Consider the following 15,162-nt stretch of genomic DNA (forward strand, 5'->3'; position numbering starts at 1 on the left):
ATTTAGCATGGCCAATTCACTAACCGATATGTCTTTTGGACTAGGAAGAAACCAGAGCACCTGGAAGAAACCAGACAGACATAGGGAGAATATGCAGACTTCACACAGTCATCCAAGCCAGGAATTGAACCGTTAGCATTGTGGAACAGCAGTGCTAACCACTGTGCTCCAGCACATCCCTAATGTAACAGTGGAGTTGTGAAAATGTCACAAAGCTGGATTGCAGTATTATTTTCACGAACCTCAGTGAAGAGTGATGGTGGGTATGTGGACCTTTTATTCCTTTATTTGCAACTCTGTGATTGGTGGCTAAAGGGGTGATGAGTTAAGCATATCACATAAGGATGTTTCACTGCTTCAATTTCTAGTGCATTGATCAGTTGCATTAATCATTGATGGGTAAAACAATGCACACGAAGTTTAACACAAATGCACCAAAGCACAGGAGGGAGATTATTAATGTACTGATGTCCTGGGCTCAATGCATAGCCATCTCACTTCTGAGTTGGAAGTACAATCATGGCTCAAGAACACAAAACCTAAGCTGACATATCATGTGCAATAATGAGTGAGTGCTGCACTGTTGGCAGTGCCACCTTCTGAATGGAGATGTTCTACTGAGACCCCATTTTCTCTTTCAGATGGGTGTGGAAGACCTCACAGCATTACTCAAAGAAGTCCCGGCCAACATTTATTCTCAAACCACCAAGGCAGATAATCTGGTCATGGTCATGCTGCCTATTGGGAGACCTTGGGCTATGATAAAATACATTTCACAAGTACTTCACTGGCTGCAAGCTCAGAAAGGCCAAAATAAAAGCAAGTCTTTCCCTGATGTCAGCTGTGGCTTAACTGGTAGCACTCTCGCCTCTACATCATGAGGTTTAGGGTTTGAGTTCCAGTCCAGGACTGGAGCACAAAGATCAAGGTTGCCTCGCCAGTGCAGCAGTGGGGGAGTGCTACACCATTGGAGATGCCATCTTTCAGACCCTATCTGCCCACTTGGATAGATGTAAATGATCCCATGGCACCATTTGAAGACCAGCATGGGAGTTACCCTGTGTCCTGGCCAATATTTATCCCTTAATCAACATCCCAAAAACTGATACCAGAACAGAAAATGCTGGAAAATCTCAGCAAGTCTGACAGCTTCTGTGGAGCGAGAATAGAACCAATGACCCAAAAAACAGATTATTGCTGTTTGTGGGAGCTTACTGTGCACAAATTGGTTTCCGCATTCCCTACATTACAACAGTGACTACACTTCAAAAGCAAAGCGCTTTGAGACATCCGATGATCCATGAAAAGTGCTGTATAAATAGAATTTTTTTTTATCTTAACATTCATGCCGACTGATTTCAGAATTGTTCATACTGATACATGCGCGTGCACTGACAATACGATCTGATCCAGCCTGCATCCCCTTCATCCAGAGCTGGGCTGCTTCCCAGAATCCGATTAAAAAGTTTTGACCAGTTGCCAAAGAGCAGGTGGATAATCAAGCCAACATCTAAAATTATTGCACTTTTTAATCAAGACACTGCCCCCCACCCCACCCCGCATCCAGCCCAAAGAGAATTATTTTAGAAAAGAAAGTTCTGTTTAAATCAAAAAGTATGCAAGCAAATTTGTCCCATCAATGACATTTGATGTTCATTAGATATAAATAAATTGTTCAAGTCTTCATTGACAACGGAAATCTCAAAGGTCCTTTTTGGATCTGCGTCGTGTTGAAGGTGATGAACCTGCAAGTGTTTGACCCGTGTATGATACCAAGGCACAGCTGAGAGGATCACCCTCTGTTTCATTATTGCACTGCTCAGTAACTAAGCCTAAGTTTCCTGCTGCTAAAGGCTTATCGTGACTTCATCTTCCACTTGTCCATGGTGCATGGCATCCACTGAATCAATCGCTGGGGTTTCCTCCCTTCCATCATCTATCAAACCCAGAGGAGCAGTCACGTAACGATAGTCAGCAGTGCCCGAGATGGCTGAGACCTCCGTACTGTCTATGCTCTGACCATCCACTTCCCAGCAGGCCGCACTGCGGCCTAGATCCGACGCAGAAGCCTCTGCCCCTTCCCGCAAGTTCATGTAGAGTCGTTGGTCTGCCTCTGGGATCGGAGAGAAGCTCAGCAAGAGGCTTTCCAGCGATGCTCTCAAAGATTGAAAGGAAGGCCTGAGCTTGGGGTCAGTGTGCCAACACTGGTACATGAGCTTGTACCTGTCACAACACAAAAACATTAAAAGCTCTTAATAAGAAAGTCATTCAACAGTAGGAAGAGGATTTCACAACATGTCTCCAATAAAATATCTCCAACTGTACTTTGGATGGAACATAGGAACTGGAGCAGGCTATTCAGCCTGTCAGGCCTGTGTAGTGAAGCAGAACATGGGGACAGCATGCCTGATGGAGCTAGCACTTTGACAAGATGCATGAGCCTCAGTCCCCTATCCAGCAAATTCATTCACCACAGGTCCCCTTTGTCAAAGGTAATACTCTCCCATTCAATAAAAAGTGTTTTGTTTTCCCCAACCTCCACCCAAAAAATAAATTCAGCACGAACCAAATTCATCTCAGCTCTTAGTTCAGCTGTATGTAGCACTGCTAACCAAACTCAATTATGACTTGCATTTATATAGTACCTTTTAAGTAGCAAAATGATCCAGGGGGATGAATATGGAATTTGTCCACATCATGTCACAAAGATATATCCAAAAGTTTCAAGAGGCATCTTGAGAGGGGGAGGGGGGGAAGGAGCGTAGGAGGCATGGCCTCAAAATAATGGAGAGCAAATTTAGTACCAAGTTGAGGAGGAACTTCTTCACCCGAAGGATTGCGAATCATTGGAATTCCCTGCCCAGTGAAGCAGTTGAGGTGACCTCATTGAATGTTTTTAAGGCAAGAATAGCGACATTTTTGAACAGTAAAGGAATTAAGGGTTATGGTGAGCAGGCAGGTAAGTGGACCTGAGTCCACGAAAAGATCAGCCATGATCTTATTGAATGGTGGAGCAGGTTTGAGGGGCCAGATGGCCTACACCTGCTCCTAGTTCTTGTGTTCTTAGATATGTCGCTTGACTAGGAGCCAATGTAAACTAGCAAGACATTGATAAGTGAATGGGACTTGGTGTGAATAATGAAGCAAGGAACCTTTTACTCAAAGTCAATTCCAGGGCTTTCACCCCAGAATTATTACTTAGACATAAGACATAGGAGCAGAATTAGGCCACTCGGCCCATCGAGTCTTCTCCGCCATTTAATCATGGCTGATATTTTTCTCATCCCCATTCTCCTGCCTTTTCCCCATAGTCCCTGATCCCCTTATTAATCAAGAACCTATCTATTTAAGACAGAGAACACTCAATGACCTGGCCTCAACAGCCTTCTGCGGCAAAGAGTTCCACAGATTCACCACTCTCTGGCTGAAGGAATTCCTCCTCATCTCTGTTTTAAAGGACCACCCTTTAGCCTAAGGCTATGCCCTCTGATTCTAGTTTTTCCTACTAGTGGAAATATCACCACATCCACTCTATCCAGACCTTGCAATATCCTGTAAGTTTCAACAAAATCCCCCCTCATCCTTCTAAACTCCAACGAGTACAGACCCAGAGTCCTCAACTGTTCCTCATATGACAAGCTCTTCATTCAGGGATCATTCTTGTGAACCTCATCTGGATCCTTTTCAAGGCCAGCACATCCTTCCTTAGATAGCCCTTAGCGGTCCAAAACTGCTCACAATATTCCAGATGGGGTCTGACCAGAGCCTTAAATAGCCTCAGGAGTACATCCCTGCTCTTGTATTCCAGCCTTCCTAACTGCCGACTGAACCTGCATGTTAACCTTAAGAGAATCTTGAACAAGGACTCCCAAGTCCTTTTGTGTTTTGATTTCCTAAGCACTTTCCCCATTTAAAAATAGTCTGCCTCCATTCCTCCTTCCAAAGTGCATAGCCTCACATTTTTCCACATTATATTCCATCTGCTATTTCTTTACCCACTCTCCTAACCTGTCGAATTCCTTCTGCAGCTCCCCCCCAGGCTTCCTCAATACTATCTGTCCCTCTACATATCTTTGTATCGTCTGCAAACTTGGTAACAGTGCCTTCAATTCCTTCCTCCAAATCATTAATGTATAATTGTGAAAAGTTGTGGTCCCAGCACTGACCCCTGAGGCACACCACTAGTCACCGGCTGCCATCCTGAAAAAGATCCCTTTATCCCCACTCTCTACCTTCTGCCAGTCAGCCAATCCTCTATCCATATCAGGATTTTACCCTTAGCACCATAGGCACTTAACTTATTTAGCAGTCTCCTATGCAGCACCTTGTCAGAGACCTTCTGGAAATCTAAATAAATCACGTCCACTAGTTCCCCTTTGTCTAACTTCCTTGTTACCTCCTCACAGAACCCTAACAGATTTGTCAGACATGATCTCCCCTTGACAAAGCCATGCTGACTCAGTCCTATTTTATTGTGCAATTCCAAGTACTCTGTGATCTCATCTTTAATAACGGGTTCTACTTACAATTCATCAGTGCAGTCTGGGGGCTGCTTCAGTCTGTGTCCACGTATGAGGTAGTCATAAATCTCTGCATTCTCGACCCCTGGATATGGGGTCTGACCTCTCGTTGCTATTTCCCACATAGTGACTCCAAACGACCACTGGAATCAGAGTGTGAACATATGGTTACAAACTAAAACGATGTATGATAAACACATCGACACAGTGACATTTACCCTGGCATCCAGGCTGGAAACGTTGGCTCTATTCCCTCTCCACAGATGCTAAGAGACCTGTTGAGTTTCTCCAGCATTTTCTGTTTTTTTTTTCAGATTGCAGTATCAACAGTATTTTGCCCTTATGTTAGTTAAATGATGCCTGGTTAACCTAGTCTCCTCCCTGTGACCTGTTCCCTGGTGTGACTTCATTGTTCCCTTGTGATGACCTTTGCCATGATTTGAATGATTTCCCCACTGAGGGCTAGGGCAAAGCCATTATCGAGCTTCCAACCACAATAAAAAATAAAAATTTACCCTTATTGACCTCCTGATGTGCCATTCCCATGAGCAATGACCTTAAAAGGGGACAAGAACAGCTAAAGATCGTGGCAATACTTCTGAATGCTGACTGGACATGAGCAATGCCATAGGAGATATGAAGGTAACGTACACACATGGTCTTTGTACCTACCACGTCACTGTGAACTGTGTACACATTATCTGCCAAACTCTCCAACGCAATCCATTTGACAGGCAGCTTACTTGTGCTGCCTTGTCGATAATAATCACCGCTGTACAGCTTCCGAGATAAGCCAAAGTCCGCCACGCACACTCGCATATCTTGGTCCAGCCTAATGGATGCAAGAAGATTTGGCGCAACATTAATTAATTCACAATGACATCGGGTTGATTTTAAAAAGCAAACATTCCCACAGCCTGCATAGGAACAAGAGGAGGCCATTCAGTTCCTCGAGCCTGTTGCACCATTGAATTAGATCATGTCTGATCTGCACCTTAATTCCATCTATCCACCTTGGCTTCTTTACATCAATGATAGAAACATGACCAGAGACCATTGTAAAGGACAAGAAATAATTCTCACTTAAGCACAAATTAATAAGGGGCGAGATTTGTTAAAGACAAATCACATTTGACGAATTCAATATTGATGAATTAGCAGAGAGGGTTGCTGAAGTTAATGTAAACATGGACTTTCAAAAGGCATTGGATAAGGTACCTCATAAGAGTTATTGGATACATATTCCATTAAATGGACAGTGGTAACTTGGGTGTGTAACTAGGTTTACCATGATGATACCGGGGATGAGAATATCTAATAATATAGTAAGATTGGAGAAGCAAAGGTTATTCTCCTTAGAGCAAGAAAGATTAAGGTGAGACCTAATAGCAGTATTCAAAATTACCAAGAGATTTAAATGGAAGAATTCGGGAGAAACTATTGCTCCGTTCAGATGGAAAGGCATCCTAACCTAAAATGTTAACTCTGTTTCTCTCTACAGATGCTGTCTGACCTGCTGAGCATTTCCAACGTTTTCCGTGTTTATTTCTGGCTTCTGCAAAGTGAGTCCATAAACTGAGGCCATGGATACAAAAAAAATCAAGACTGGAAATGAGGAGAAATCATTTTCCACAGAGGCTGTTAGGACTGGAACACACTCTCTGAAAGGGTGGTAAAATCAGATTGCAAATGAACCTACCAAAGGCAACTGGACTTGAAGAGGAATGGGTTACAGGAGAAAGCTCAGGTTTGGAACTAAGTTGGATAGGTCTTACATAGAAGCAGAACTGGGATAATGGGCTGATTGGCTCCCTTCTGTGCTGCATTTCTAACCCTGAACAACAAAAATCATCAACCTCAGTTTTGAAATTTTCATTTAACTCCCATCCTCAACAACATTTTTGGGGGCGAGGAGTTGCCGAATTCTGCTACCTTGTATGTGAGGATGTGCATCGTGATATCATCCCTGAATAGTCTTGGATTTTAAGGTTTACATTTCTTTGTTCTGTGCTCCCTATTAGAGGAAATAGTTTCTCTCTTACAACATACTCAATTCCCTTGATCACCTTAATCGTCTCAATATATTTCCAAATCAGGACGGTGAGTGCCTTGGAGGGGAATTTGCAGGTGATGTTCCCATGTGCCTCCTGTTCATGCCCTTCCAGATAGTAGAGGTCAGGGGTTTGAAAGCCCTCACACTGCCATTACCATCACCTAACCCTGGTTCCATGATGAATGTAGGACAGCACATCAGGAGCAGCACCAGGTTTACCTGGAAATGATGTGCCAACCTGATGAAGCTACAATACTGACTTCTTCAGTTCTCTGACAAAGGCAGATCGTTGGTGATTATTTGCTGAATTCAATTATTTTTACTGTGGCTAGGGTGAAGAGGCCAGAACAGAGATCAGACTCCTTGCTGTTGGCACTAATCTGATCCTCTTTCTGGCCAACTGGGCCAGATGGCTAGAAAGAGGATCAGATTAGTGCCAACAGCAAGGAGTCTGATCTCTGTTCTGGTAACCACAAACAGGACAATGTGTATGCTAGAGACAGAGTGAAGCAATTTCATAACGTGGACAATTGAAGGAGGCTCCATGAACATTCCCATCCTTGAACAATGGTAAAGTCTAGCACATCTAGGGCAGCATAGTGGCACAATGGTTAACACTGTTGCTTCACAGCTCCAGGGACCTGGGTTCGATTCCTGATTTGGGTCACTGTCTGTGTGGAGTTTGCATGTTCTCCCCATGTCTGTGTGAGTTTCTTCCAGGTGCTTGGTTTCCTCCCAGACGCCAAAGATGTGCAGGGGTGGATTAGGTTCATTGGCCATGCTAAATTGCCCCTTTGTGACCCAAGATGCATACCTTAGAGGAATTAGAGGATAAATATGTGGAATTACGAGAATAGGGCCAAGGTGGGATTGTTGTTGGTGCAGACTCAATGGGCTGAATGCACTGTAGGGATTCTATTCTGTTCTTTTATCAGTGCAAAAGACAGAGGTTAAAATATTGTCAGATTTGCAACATGGAAAATTTGTTTTGCTCATCCAATTATCACCGTTAATCTCCTTTGCACCATCAATAAAGTGATGAATAGTGTCATTGACATTGTCAATAGCCTGCTCACCAATGTTCACCTAATTTAGGTTCCAGAACACAGAACAGCCTTGTTCAAATGAAACAAAATACTGAATTGCTAAAGTTCCTCTGAGTAGAGTCATAGAGGTTTTCAACATGGAAACAATCCATTCAGCCCAACTTGTCCATGCTGCCTTTTTTTAAAATGACAAAGCTAGTCCCAATTGCCCACATTTGGCCCATATCCCTCCATGGCCATCTTATTCATGTAACCGTCTAAAGGCTTTTTAAAAGACAAAATTATACCCACCTCTACTACTACGTCTGACAGCTTGTTACAGACACTCACCACCCTGTGTGTGAAAAAATCGCTCCTCTAGATCCTTTTGTTTCTCTCCTCTCTCACCTTAAACTTATGCTGTCTAGGCTTAGACACCCCTATTAGTGTCCGAGGCTCAATCATCTTCATCAATGCCTTCCCTCCATCATAAGGTCAGAACTAGGGATGTTCACTGCTGACTACACAATGTTCATTCCCATTTGCAGCTTCTCGGATTCTAAAGCAGTCCATATACAGATACAAAAAGCCCTGGACACCTGCATCTTGGGCTGTTAAATGGCAAGTAACACTCATACCTCAAGTGCCAGCAATGACCATGCTAAACAAGAGACTCTTGCCTTCCCTTGACATTCAATGGCAATACCATGGCCGAATATCCCCACCACCAACTTCCCCGGGGGGGGCCACCATTGACCAGAAATTGAACTGGACCAACTATATCAATACTGTGGCGACAGGAGCAGGTCAGAGATTGAGAATTCTGTGGTGAGCAACTCACCTCCTGATTCCCCAGAGTCTGTCCATTGTCAACAAGATATAAGTGAGGGATGTGATGGAATACTCCCAACTTGCCTGGATGATTGCAGGCCTCGCAACACTCAAGAAGCTCAACACCATCCAGAACAAAGCAGCCCACTTGATTAACACTCACCCCATCACTTTAAATATTCACTCCCTTCATTATCAGTGACAGCACAAACACTACTAAACACAAGATGCGCTGCAGCAACTTCCCAAGGTTCTTTTGACCACACCTTTCAAACCCCTGACCTCTACCATCTGGAAGGGCATGAGCAGGAGGCACATGGGAACATCACCTGCAAGTTCCCCTCCAAGGCACTCACCATTCTGATTTGGAAATATATCGCTGTTCCTTCACTGTCACTGGGTCAAAACCCTAGAACTCCCCCCTTAACAGTACTATGCGTGTACCTGCACCGTATGAACTGCAGCAGTTCAAGAACACAACTCATCACCATTTTCTCAAGGGCAATTAGGGATGGACAATAAATGCTGTCCTAGCCAGTGACATTGCATTACTTATTATTATTCCCATGAATAAATAATAATAAGTAATGCATACCCCATTTGTGCTCACTTACATGCAGTTGCGTGTGGCCAGGTCCCTATGGACAAAGTTCTTGCTGCTCAAGTACTCCATCCCTTTGACAATATCAATCATAAAGTTCAAAAGGGTCTGCACTGGAATGTCCTGGAAGAGAAAGAGAGAGGTTATCATCAATTAGGGGAAGAGAGAGAAGCAACACAAACCATCCAACCAAGGCATAGAGGAACAAATAGAGCTAAACATGCCAGGGTGTTTCAGACAGGGGTAATTAAAATTCATGACCATTGGTTCAAAACAATATACAACCAATGAAAGACTTTGACTGTAGTCACTGTTATAATGTAGGAAACACAGTAGCCAATTTATAAAGCACAGAACAATCCCACAAATGGTAACATGATACTGACCAGATAATCTACTTTTGCAATGTTGATTGAGGGGTAAATGTGGTCAGTCACCCGGGTGAACTGTCCACTCCTCAAAATAATGCATGGGATCTTTTACATCCACCTGAGAGGGTAGGTTGTTCAATGTCTCAACTGAAAGACGGCAACTTTAACTGTGTAGTACTCCCCCAGTACTGCATTGGAGTGTCAAGACTTGATTTTTGTGCTCAAGTCCTGGAGGAAAAGCTAAATGTTAAGCCAAGTAGTAAGATATTGTGAAGAGTGACTGAAAGCACAGTTAAAGCATTTTGATCAGGATCTTATTGGAAGAGAGTGAGGTGGAAAGCTGGAGGGAGCTCCAGAGAATGGGGCTTGGTTAGCTGAAGTCAAGAGCTGCCAAAGAATGGGAGGAATATGCAACAGAGAGCTTGGCAGTGAGGGTTACAACTTGCAGTAGACAGATAGGAAGGGCAAAATCAAGGAGAAGGGATTGAATTGAAATGAGGAGAACCTGATATCTGTGCTGGAAGGACCAGGAACCATCATCAGTCAGTGGAAACAGGAGTAATAGTGAGTGGAGGTTGATGCAATTAAGGGAAAAGGGCAGGAGAGATCTGGATGAGCTGAAGTTTATCTGGGGCAGTAAGAAGAACATTGGAATAATTGAGGCCAGATCTGACAAAGCCATTGACCAGAGTTGCAGCAACATGTGGGCTAAGGCAGGGGTTACAGAGATGAGGACACGTGGAGAAGGCAAGAAAGAAACCAAGAGACCTGCATGAGGCATATGGGAGCATGGGTGAAAGCTTGGTTTGGAGGGTGCAGGAAAAGCAGTAGAACAGATGATTGGTAACTCGCTCCCTATACTTGTTGCTAAAGATGAGGCTGGGTGGAGCAGGGCAGAGGGGTTTGATGAAGGCTTGTTGGAAAAAAGAGTTAACTTTGATCTTAGCGATAACAGGGGAATTTAATGCCCTCCTCTGGGGTGAGTTTAGAGGTGGGAGGGGTTATTTAATTAGACAGGGTGTATATCCCGCCGCCTTCCCATCTCTGTCCCAACTAAGTCTAGAGCGGGATGTCTCATAGACAGCCATTCTGCCCCAACGCCATTTGAGGCCCATAAATCCACTTCAGAGCCTCTTCTGCCACTGCTGGTATTCAATTAGTGATGGGTGGGATAGTCATCACATGGGAAAGCTGAAAAATAAACCACCTCACTCAAGCTCCAGAGGCAAGAGGGTCCCCCACTCAAAGCACTCGGTGTCTGAGCTGGTACCTCGCTTCGGAAACAGGGTAGGGAGAGTGGGGGGGAACCCCGCTGAGTGCCGCACCTCTGTCTTTACTGCCAACCTTCTCTGGCCCCCAGCTCCAACCACACAACTCCCATCCTGCCCTCACTCACCTGTGGCCTGGGTGTCTCCACGATCCTAGGCCTTTCCCCGGGTACATTGCCAGCACTCCCGCTGCCTGCAAGGAAAAGCTGCCAGTCTCTGCCTGGTAGCTGTCAAGGCAGGGGGGATTGGGGTGGGGGTTCCGCCCTTAGGACCTTCATTTGTAGGAAAGGACAATGACAGGCCTTCTGCAAAGAAAGTAGCATGGGGCTCTCCAGACAAGACTCCCATTGCCTACATTTAATATCACCCATTGTGACATTACGCATTTAACAAGAGGACAGCAAAGCCCAGGGAAACTTGTATGTAATTTGGTCAGATCGGGCAAGGCATAGTTAAACCAGCTGTGTACCAGATATACCCAGCTTTGTGAGCCATAACTTGAGGGAGAAAAGATGGCATCCAGGGAGATTGATAAAATGGAAGAGAAGGATTGTGGAGGTTCAGGGATTGTTGAGCAAATCAACAGCTACAATGTTACTGTGATAAATAGAAAGCAAACTGCTCAATATCTTGGTGTTTGAGAGAGAGAGAGACACACACAGCCATACACATCATGAACTACAGCACAGAAATAGATAGAGAGTGGTATATCACCAGTTCAACATAGATAGAAAGAACTAGAAGCAATATAGGATGGCATAGTGGCACATTGGTTAACATTGCTGCCTCTCAGCTCCAGGGACCTGGGTTCAATTCCCAGCTTGGGTCACTGTCTGTGTGGAGTTTGCACATTCTCCCCATGTCTGCTTGGGTTTCCTCCGGGTGCTCCAGTTTCATCCCATAGTCCAAAAGATGTGCTGGTTAGGTGGATTGGCTGTGCTAAGTTGTCCCTTAGTGACCCAGGATGGGTGGGGTTGGGGGATTAATGGGATAAATATGTGGGATTACAGGGCTAGGGCCTGGGTGGGAAGCTCTGACAGTGTTGTTGCAGACTTGATGAGCCAAATGGCCTCCTCCTGCACTGTAGGGATTCTATGACAAACTAAGGTTAAATAAGAGAAAGAGACATGTAGGCATAACTAATTATATAAACAGTGAGTGACAGTAAAAGTGCCAAGCAAGACACACATGGTAAAGAATGAGAAAGAGGGACTGCCACAAGGACAGCAACAGTAAAAGAATAAAGTCATGAAAAAGAGGGAGAACAATAAAGAGATGGCCAACTAGGACAGAGAGAAAACAAAACAGCAACATTTCATTAACTGGGGCACAGATAAATGTGTTGCTATCTGGAGCAGAGGGAGTAATGTATGTTACCCAAGTAAGCTGATGGCCAGAATCATTGGACAACAAACAGCAATGAACTGAATTAGCTATAATTGCTGGAATAAAAACAAACATCTGTGCCAAGCACCAACTTCCAAGTATAATCAGTTCCTTATCAGTCTAATAATATGATAAGCGGGAAGGGAATCTTCTTCAACAGTTGCACAAAATGGACCCATAGCCAATCTGTTTTACCTGCTTCCCTCATCCATTGGCCTCCGGTCAGTGATTTTCTCCCCCCCCCCCCCCCACCCCCACCACCACCACCACCACCTAGCTCAATTTTACACCCACAATGTCTTCATGAAATGGATATTTGGATGGTTTAATTTCTTTGAGAAGTGAGAAGAAAGCTTTACACTATGCTCATCGCTGGGACACCATACACGATGCATGTCTTATTTATTGTTTTTCCATCATCATCATGATTGTAGACTTTCTAAAGTTTTCCCAGGAGGACGGTGTCTCTTTAAGGAATTTCAGTTAAATGCACGAGCATGCAACCAGTTGTTCTGGCTAATGTCATAACACATTTCTGGTGCTGCGAAGAATTAGCTCCCTGAGGTGGATTCAGGAACAGTATCTGTCTATAACGCTTGGCAAGGAACTACAAAGGGTCGTGAACGTAGCCCAATCCATCACTCAAACCAGCCTCCCATCCATTGACTCTGTCTACACTTCCCATTGCCTCGAAAAAGCAGCCAGCATAATTAAGGACCCCATGCACCCCGGACATTCTCTCTTCCACCTTCTTCCATCAGGAAGATACAAAAGTCTGAGATCACATACCAACCTACTCGAGAACAGCTTCTTCCCTGCTGCCACCAGACTTTTGAATGGACCTACGTCACACAAAGTTGATCTTTCTCTACACCCTAGCTATAACTGTCACATTGCACTCGCTCGTTTCCTTCTCTATGAACAGTATGCTTTGTATAGCATGCAAGAAACAATGCTTTTCACTGTATACTAATACACATAACAATAATAAATCAAATCAAAGAGAGCTGTGTGTGAGGGATACTATTTTAAACAAGGGGCGGCACAGTGCTGCCTCACAGGGCCAGGGATCTGGGTTCAATTTTGGCCACGGGTCAATGTGTATGGAGTTTGCACGTTCTTCCCATGTCTGCATGGGTTTCCTCCAGGTGCTCTGGTTTCCTCCCACACTCCAATCCACAGGTTAGGTGGATTGGTCGTATTAAATTGCCCCTTAGGAGGATGTCAGAAGGATTAGCAAGGTAAATGTGGGATTGTTGTTGGTTCAGCTCAGTGGGCCAAGTGGCCATCTTCTGCACTGTAGGGATTCTACGAAAGGGAAAGTTCTATTTATCACTACTTTTTGGGTCAATTATTTCTTCTTTAATCACTGGAATTCCAGCAATCGCAGAAAGAAGGTCCAGTCAGCATTGCTGCTCATCTACGCCAACACCTAAGTGGCCAAATCTTCATCTATGCAACTAGACTGAGCAGCAGCACACTATTCCACTGTGGGAGGCATTACAGTGGGTGCAGAGTTTCCCTTCCTATATTTCTCTAGCAGGGCAGGAGTGTCAGAATGGGGGAGTTGAGGGGGGAAAGGGGCGTCACTGGATAGCTCGTTCTCTTCCTAGAATTCCTGAGGTTCATTATATCGCTCAACAGCTAACTAGACTGAAGAATTCTCACAATACCAGGTTGAAATCCAACAGGTTTATCATCAGGTGAGTCACCTGATGAAAGAACAGCACTCCAAAAGCTCATGGTTCCAAATAAACCTGTTAGACTTCAACCTGGTGTTGTGAGACTTCTTACTGTGCCTATCCCAGTCCAACATCTCCACATCATGACCCTGACTGAAGTCATCTGCATGGGGAATGGAGCAGAGTCCTCCCACCATCTGTTTGGCACCAAATCACAACAAGGAGATTAGTTCCTCTTCAATGCTGCATTCTGCCGGGTGGAGATGAATAGGAACAGGAAAACAGGCCTTAGAGTAAGCAGTTGGGGGTTGAGGTGGATCATTGACTTACAATTGGCTGGTCTCCAAGCCTGGAGAGAACAAGGTAGGTGCGAAGATCTCCGTGTTTCATGAAAGGCAGCAAGACCATGGGAACTGGAAGCCGGCGATGGGCTCGACTCTGGAGACTCACTCCTGGAGAGAGCAGAAAGATAAAGAAACAAGGAAACATTGACTTCAGGACACGAAGATGCCACATTGCACTATTCTTCAAAGAAGCTCCTGAAAAAGCTGATAAAAAGCATATATAGCAAACTGGTTTCTCATACAATCATAACATTCCTACGGTACAGAAGAAGACCATTTGGCCTATCAACTCTGCACCGACTCTCTGACTGAGCATCTTACCCAGGCCCTCTCCCCATCCTATTCCCATTTCCTCACCTTTTCACCATGGCTAACCCACCTAACCCGCACATCTTTGGAACACGAGAGGAAACCGGAACACCCGGAAGAAACCCATGCAGCCACGGGAGAATGTGCAAATGACCCGAGGCTGGAATTGAACCTGGTCCCTGGTGCTGTGAGGCCTATTATTTATTAATAGAGGCGTAGTACATTAAAGAATTTATGCCAACCCTCTATAAATTACTGGTTAGGCCTCAGCTGGGGTAGTGTGTTCACCGCTGGGCGCCACACTTCAGTAAGGATGTCAAGTACTTGGGGAGGTATAAAGTAAGGTTTCCTGGAATGGTATCAGAGAATTAATGAATTCAAAAACAGAAAATGCTGGAAAATCTCAGCAGGTCTGATAGCTCTGACGAAGGGGCATTCTGACTTGAAACGTTGGCTCTATTCTCTCTTCACAGAGGCTGTCAGACCTGCTGAGATTTTCCAGTGTCTGCAGTAATTTTTGCTTTATCTTAATGAGGGAATTCAGTTCTACGGAGAAACTCAAGAAGCTAGGATTGCTCTCCTTAGAACAGAGGTTGAGAAATATGAATTTAAAATGTTTCGATGGACGAAGTAAGGAGAAACGGTTCCCAGCAACATTAAAAGTGGGTGACCAAAGGACACAAATTTAAGATAATGGGCAAAGCAGCAGCAAGATGAGACATTTCCCTAAAGTTGCAAGGTGTGTTTGTTTGGAATGCAGTGCCTGAAAGGG

At 44.5% G+C, this 15,162-nt stretch overlaps 1 protein-coding gene across 2 annotated transcripts in view; it reads right to left on the bottom strand.

Annotated features, from left to right (window-relative positions):
* Nucleotides 1–270: 270 nt before the first annotated feature.
* The window catches only part of tyro3 (TYRO3 protein tyrosine kinase), a 98,892-nt gene continuing 84,000 nt past the window's right edge, over nucleotides 271–15,162 (bottom strand). For both annotated transcript variants that reach the window (XM_080203013.1, XM_080203012.1), the window contains 5 exons: nucleotides 14,068–14,189; nucleotides 9,044–9,153; nucleotides 5,193–5,352; nucleotides 4,527–4,663; nucleotides 271–2,223 (listed from right to left, as the gene is read on the bottom strand). In XM_080203013.1, the coding sequence (XP_080059139.1) occupies nucleotides 1,848–2,223; nucleotides 4,527–4,663; nucleotides 5,193–5,352; nucleotides 9,044–9,153; nucleotides 14,068–14,189 (905 nt within the window). In that variant the 3' untranslated portion in view covers nucleotides 271–1,847. The remainder of the gene's footprint in view (nucleotides 2,224–4,526; nucleotides 4,664–5,192; nucleotides 5,353–9,043; nucleotides 9,154–14,067; nucleotides 14,190–15,162) is intronic.

Source organism: Carcharhinus amblyrhynchos, chromosome 14, assembly GCF_965287045.1.
Source record: "Carcharhinus amblyrhynchos chromosome 14, sCarAmb.v2.hapA, whole genome shotgun sequence".
Classification (NCBI taxonomy): Eukaryota; Metazoa; Chordata; class Chondrichthyes; order Carcharhiniformes; family Carcharhinidae; genus Carcharhinus; species Carcharhinus amblyrhynchos.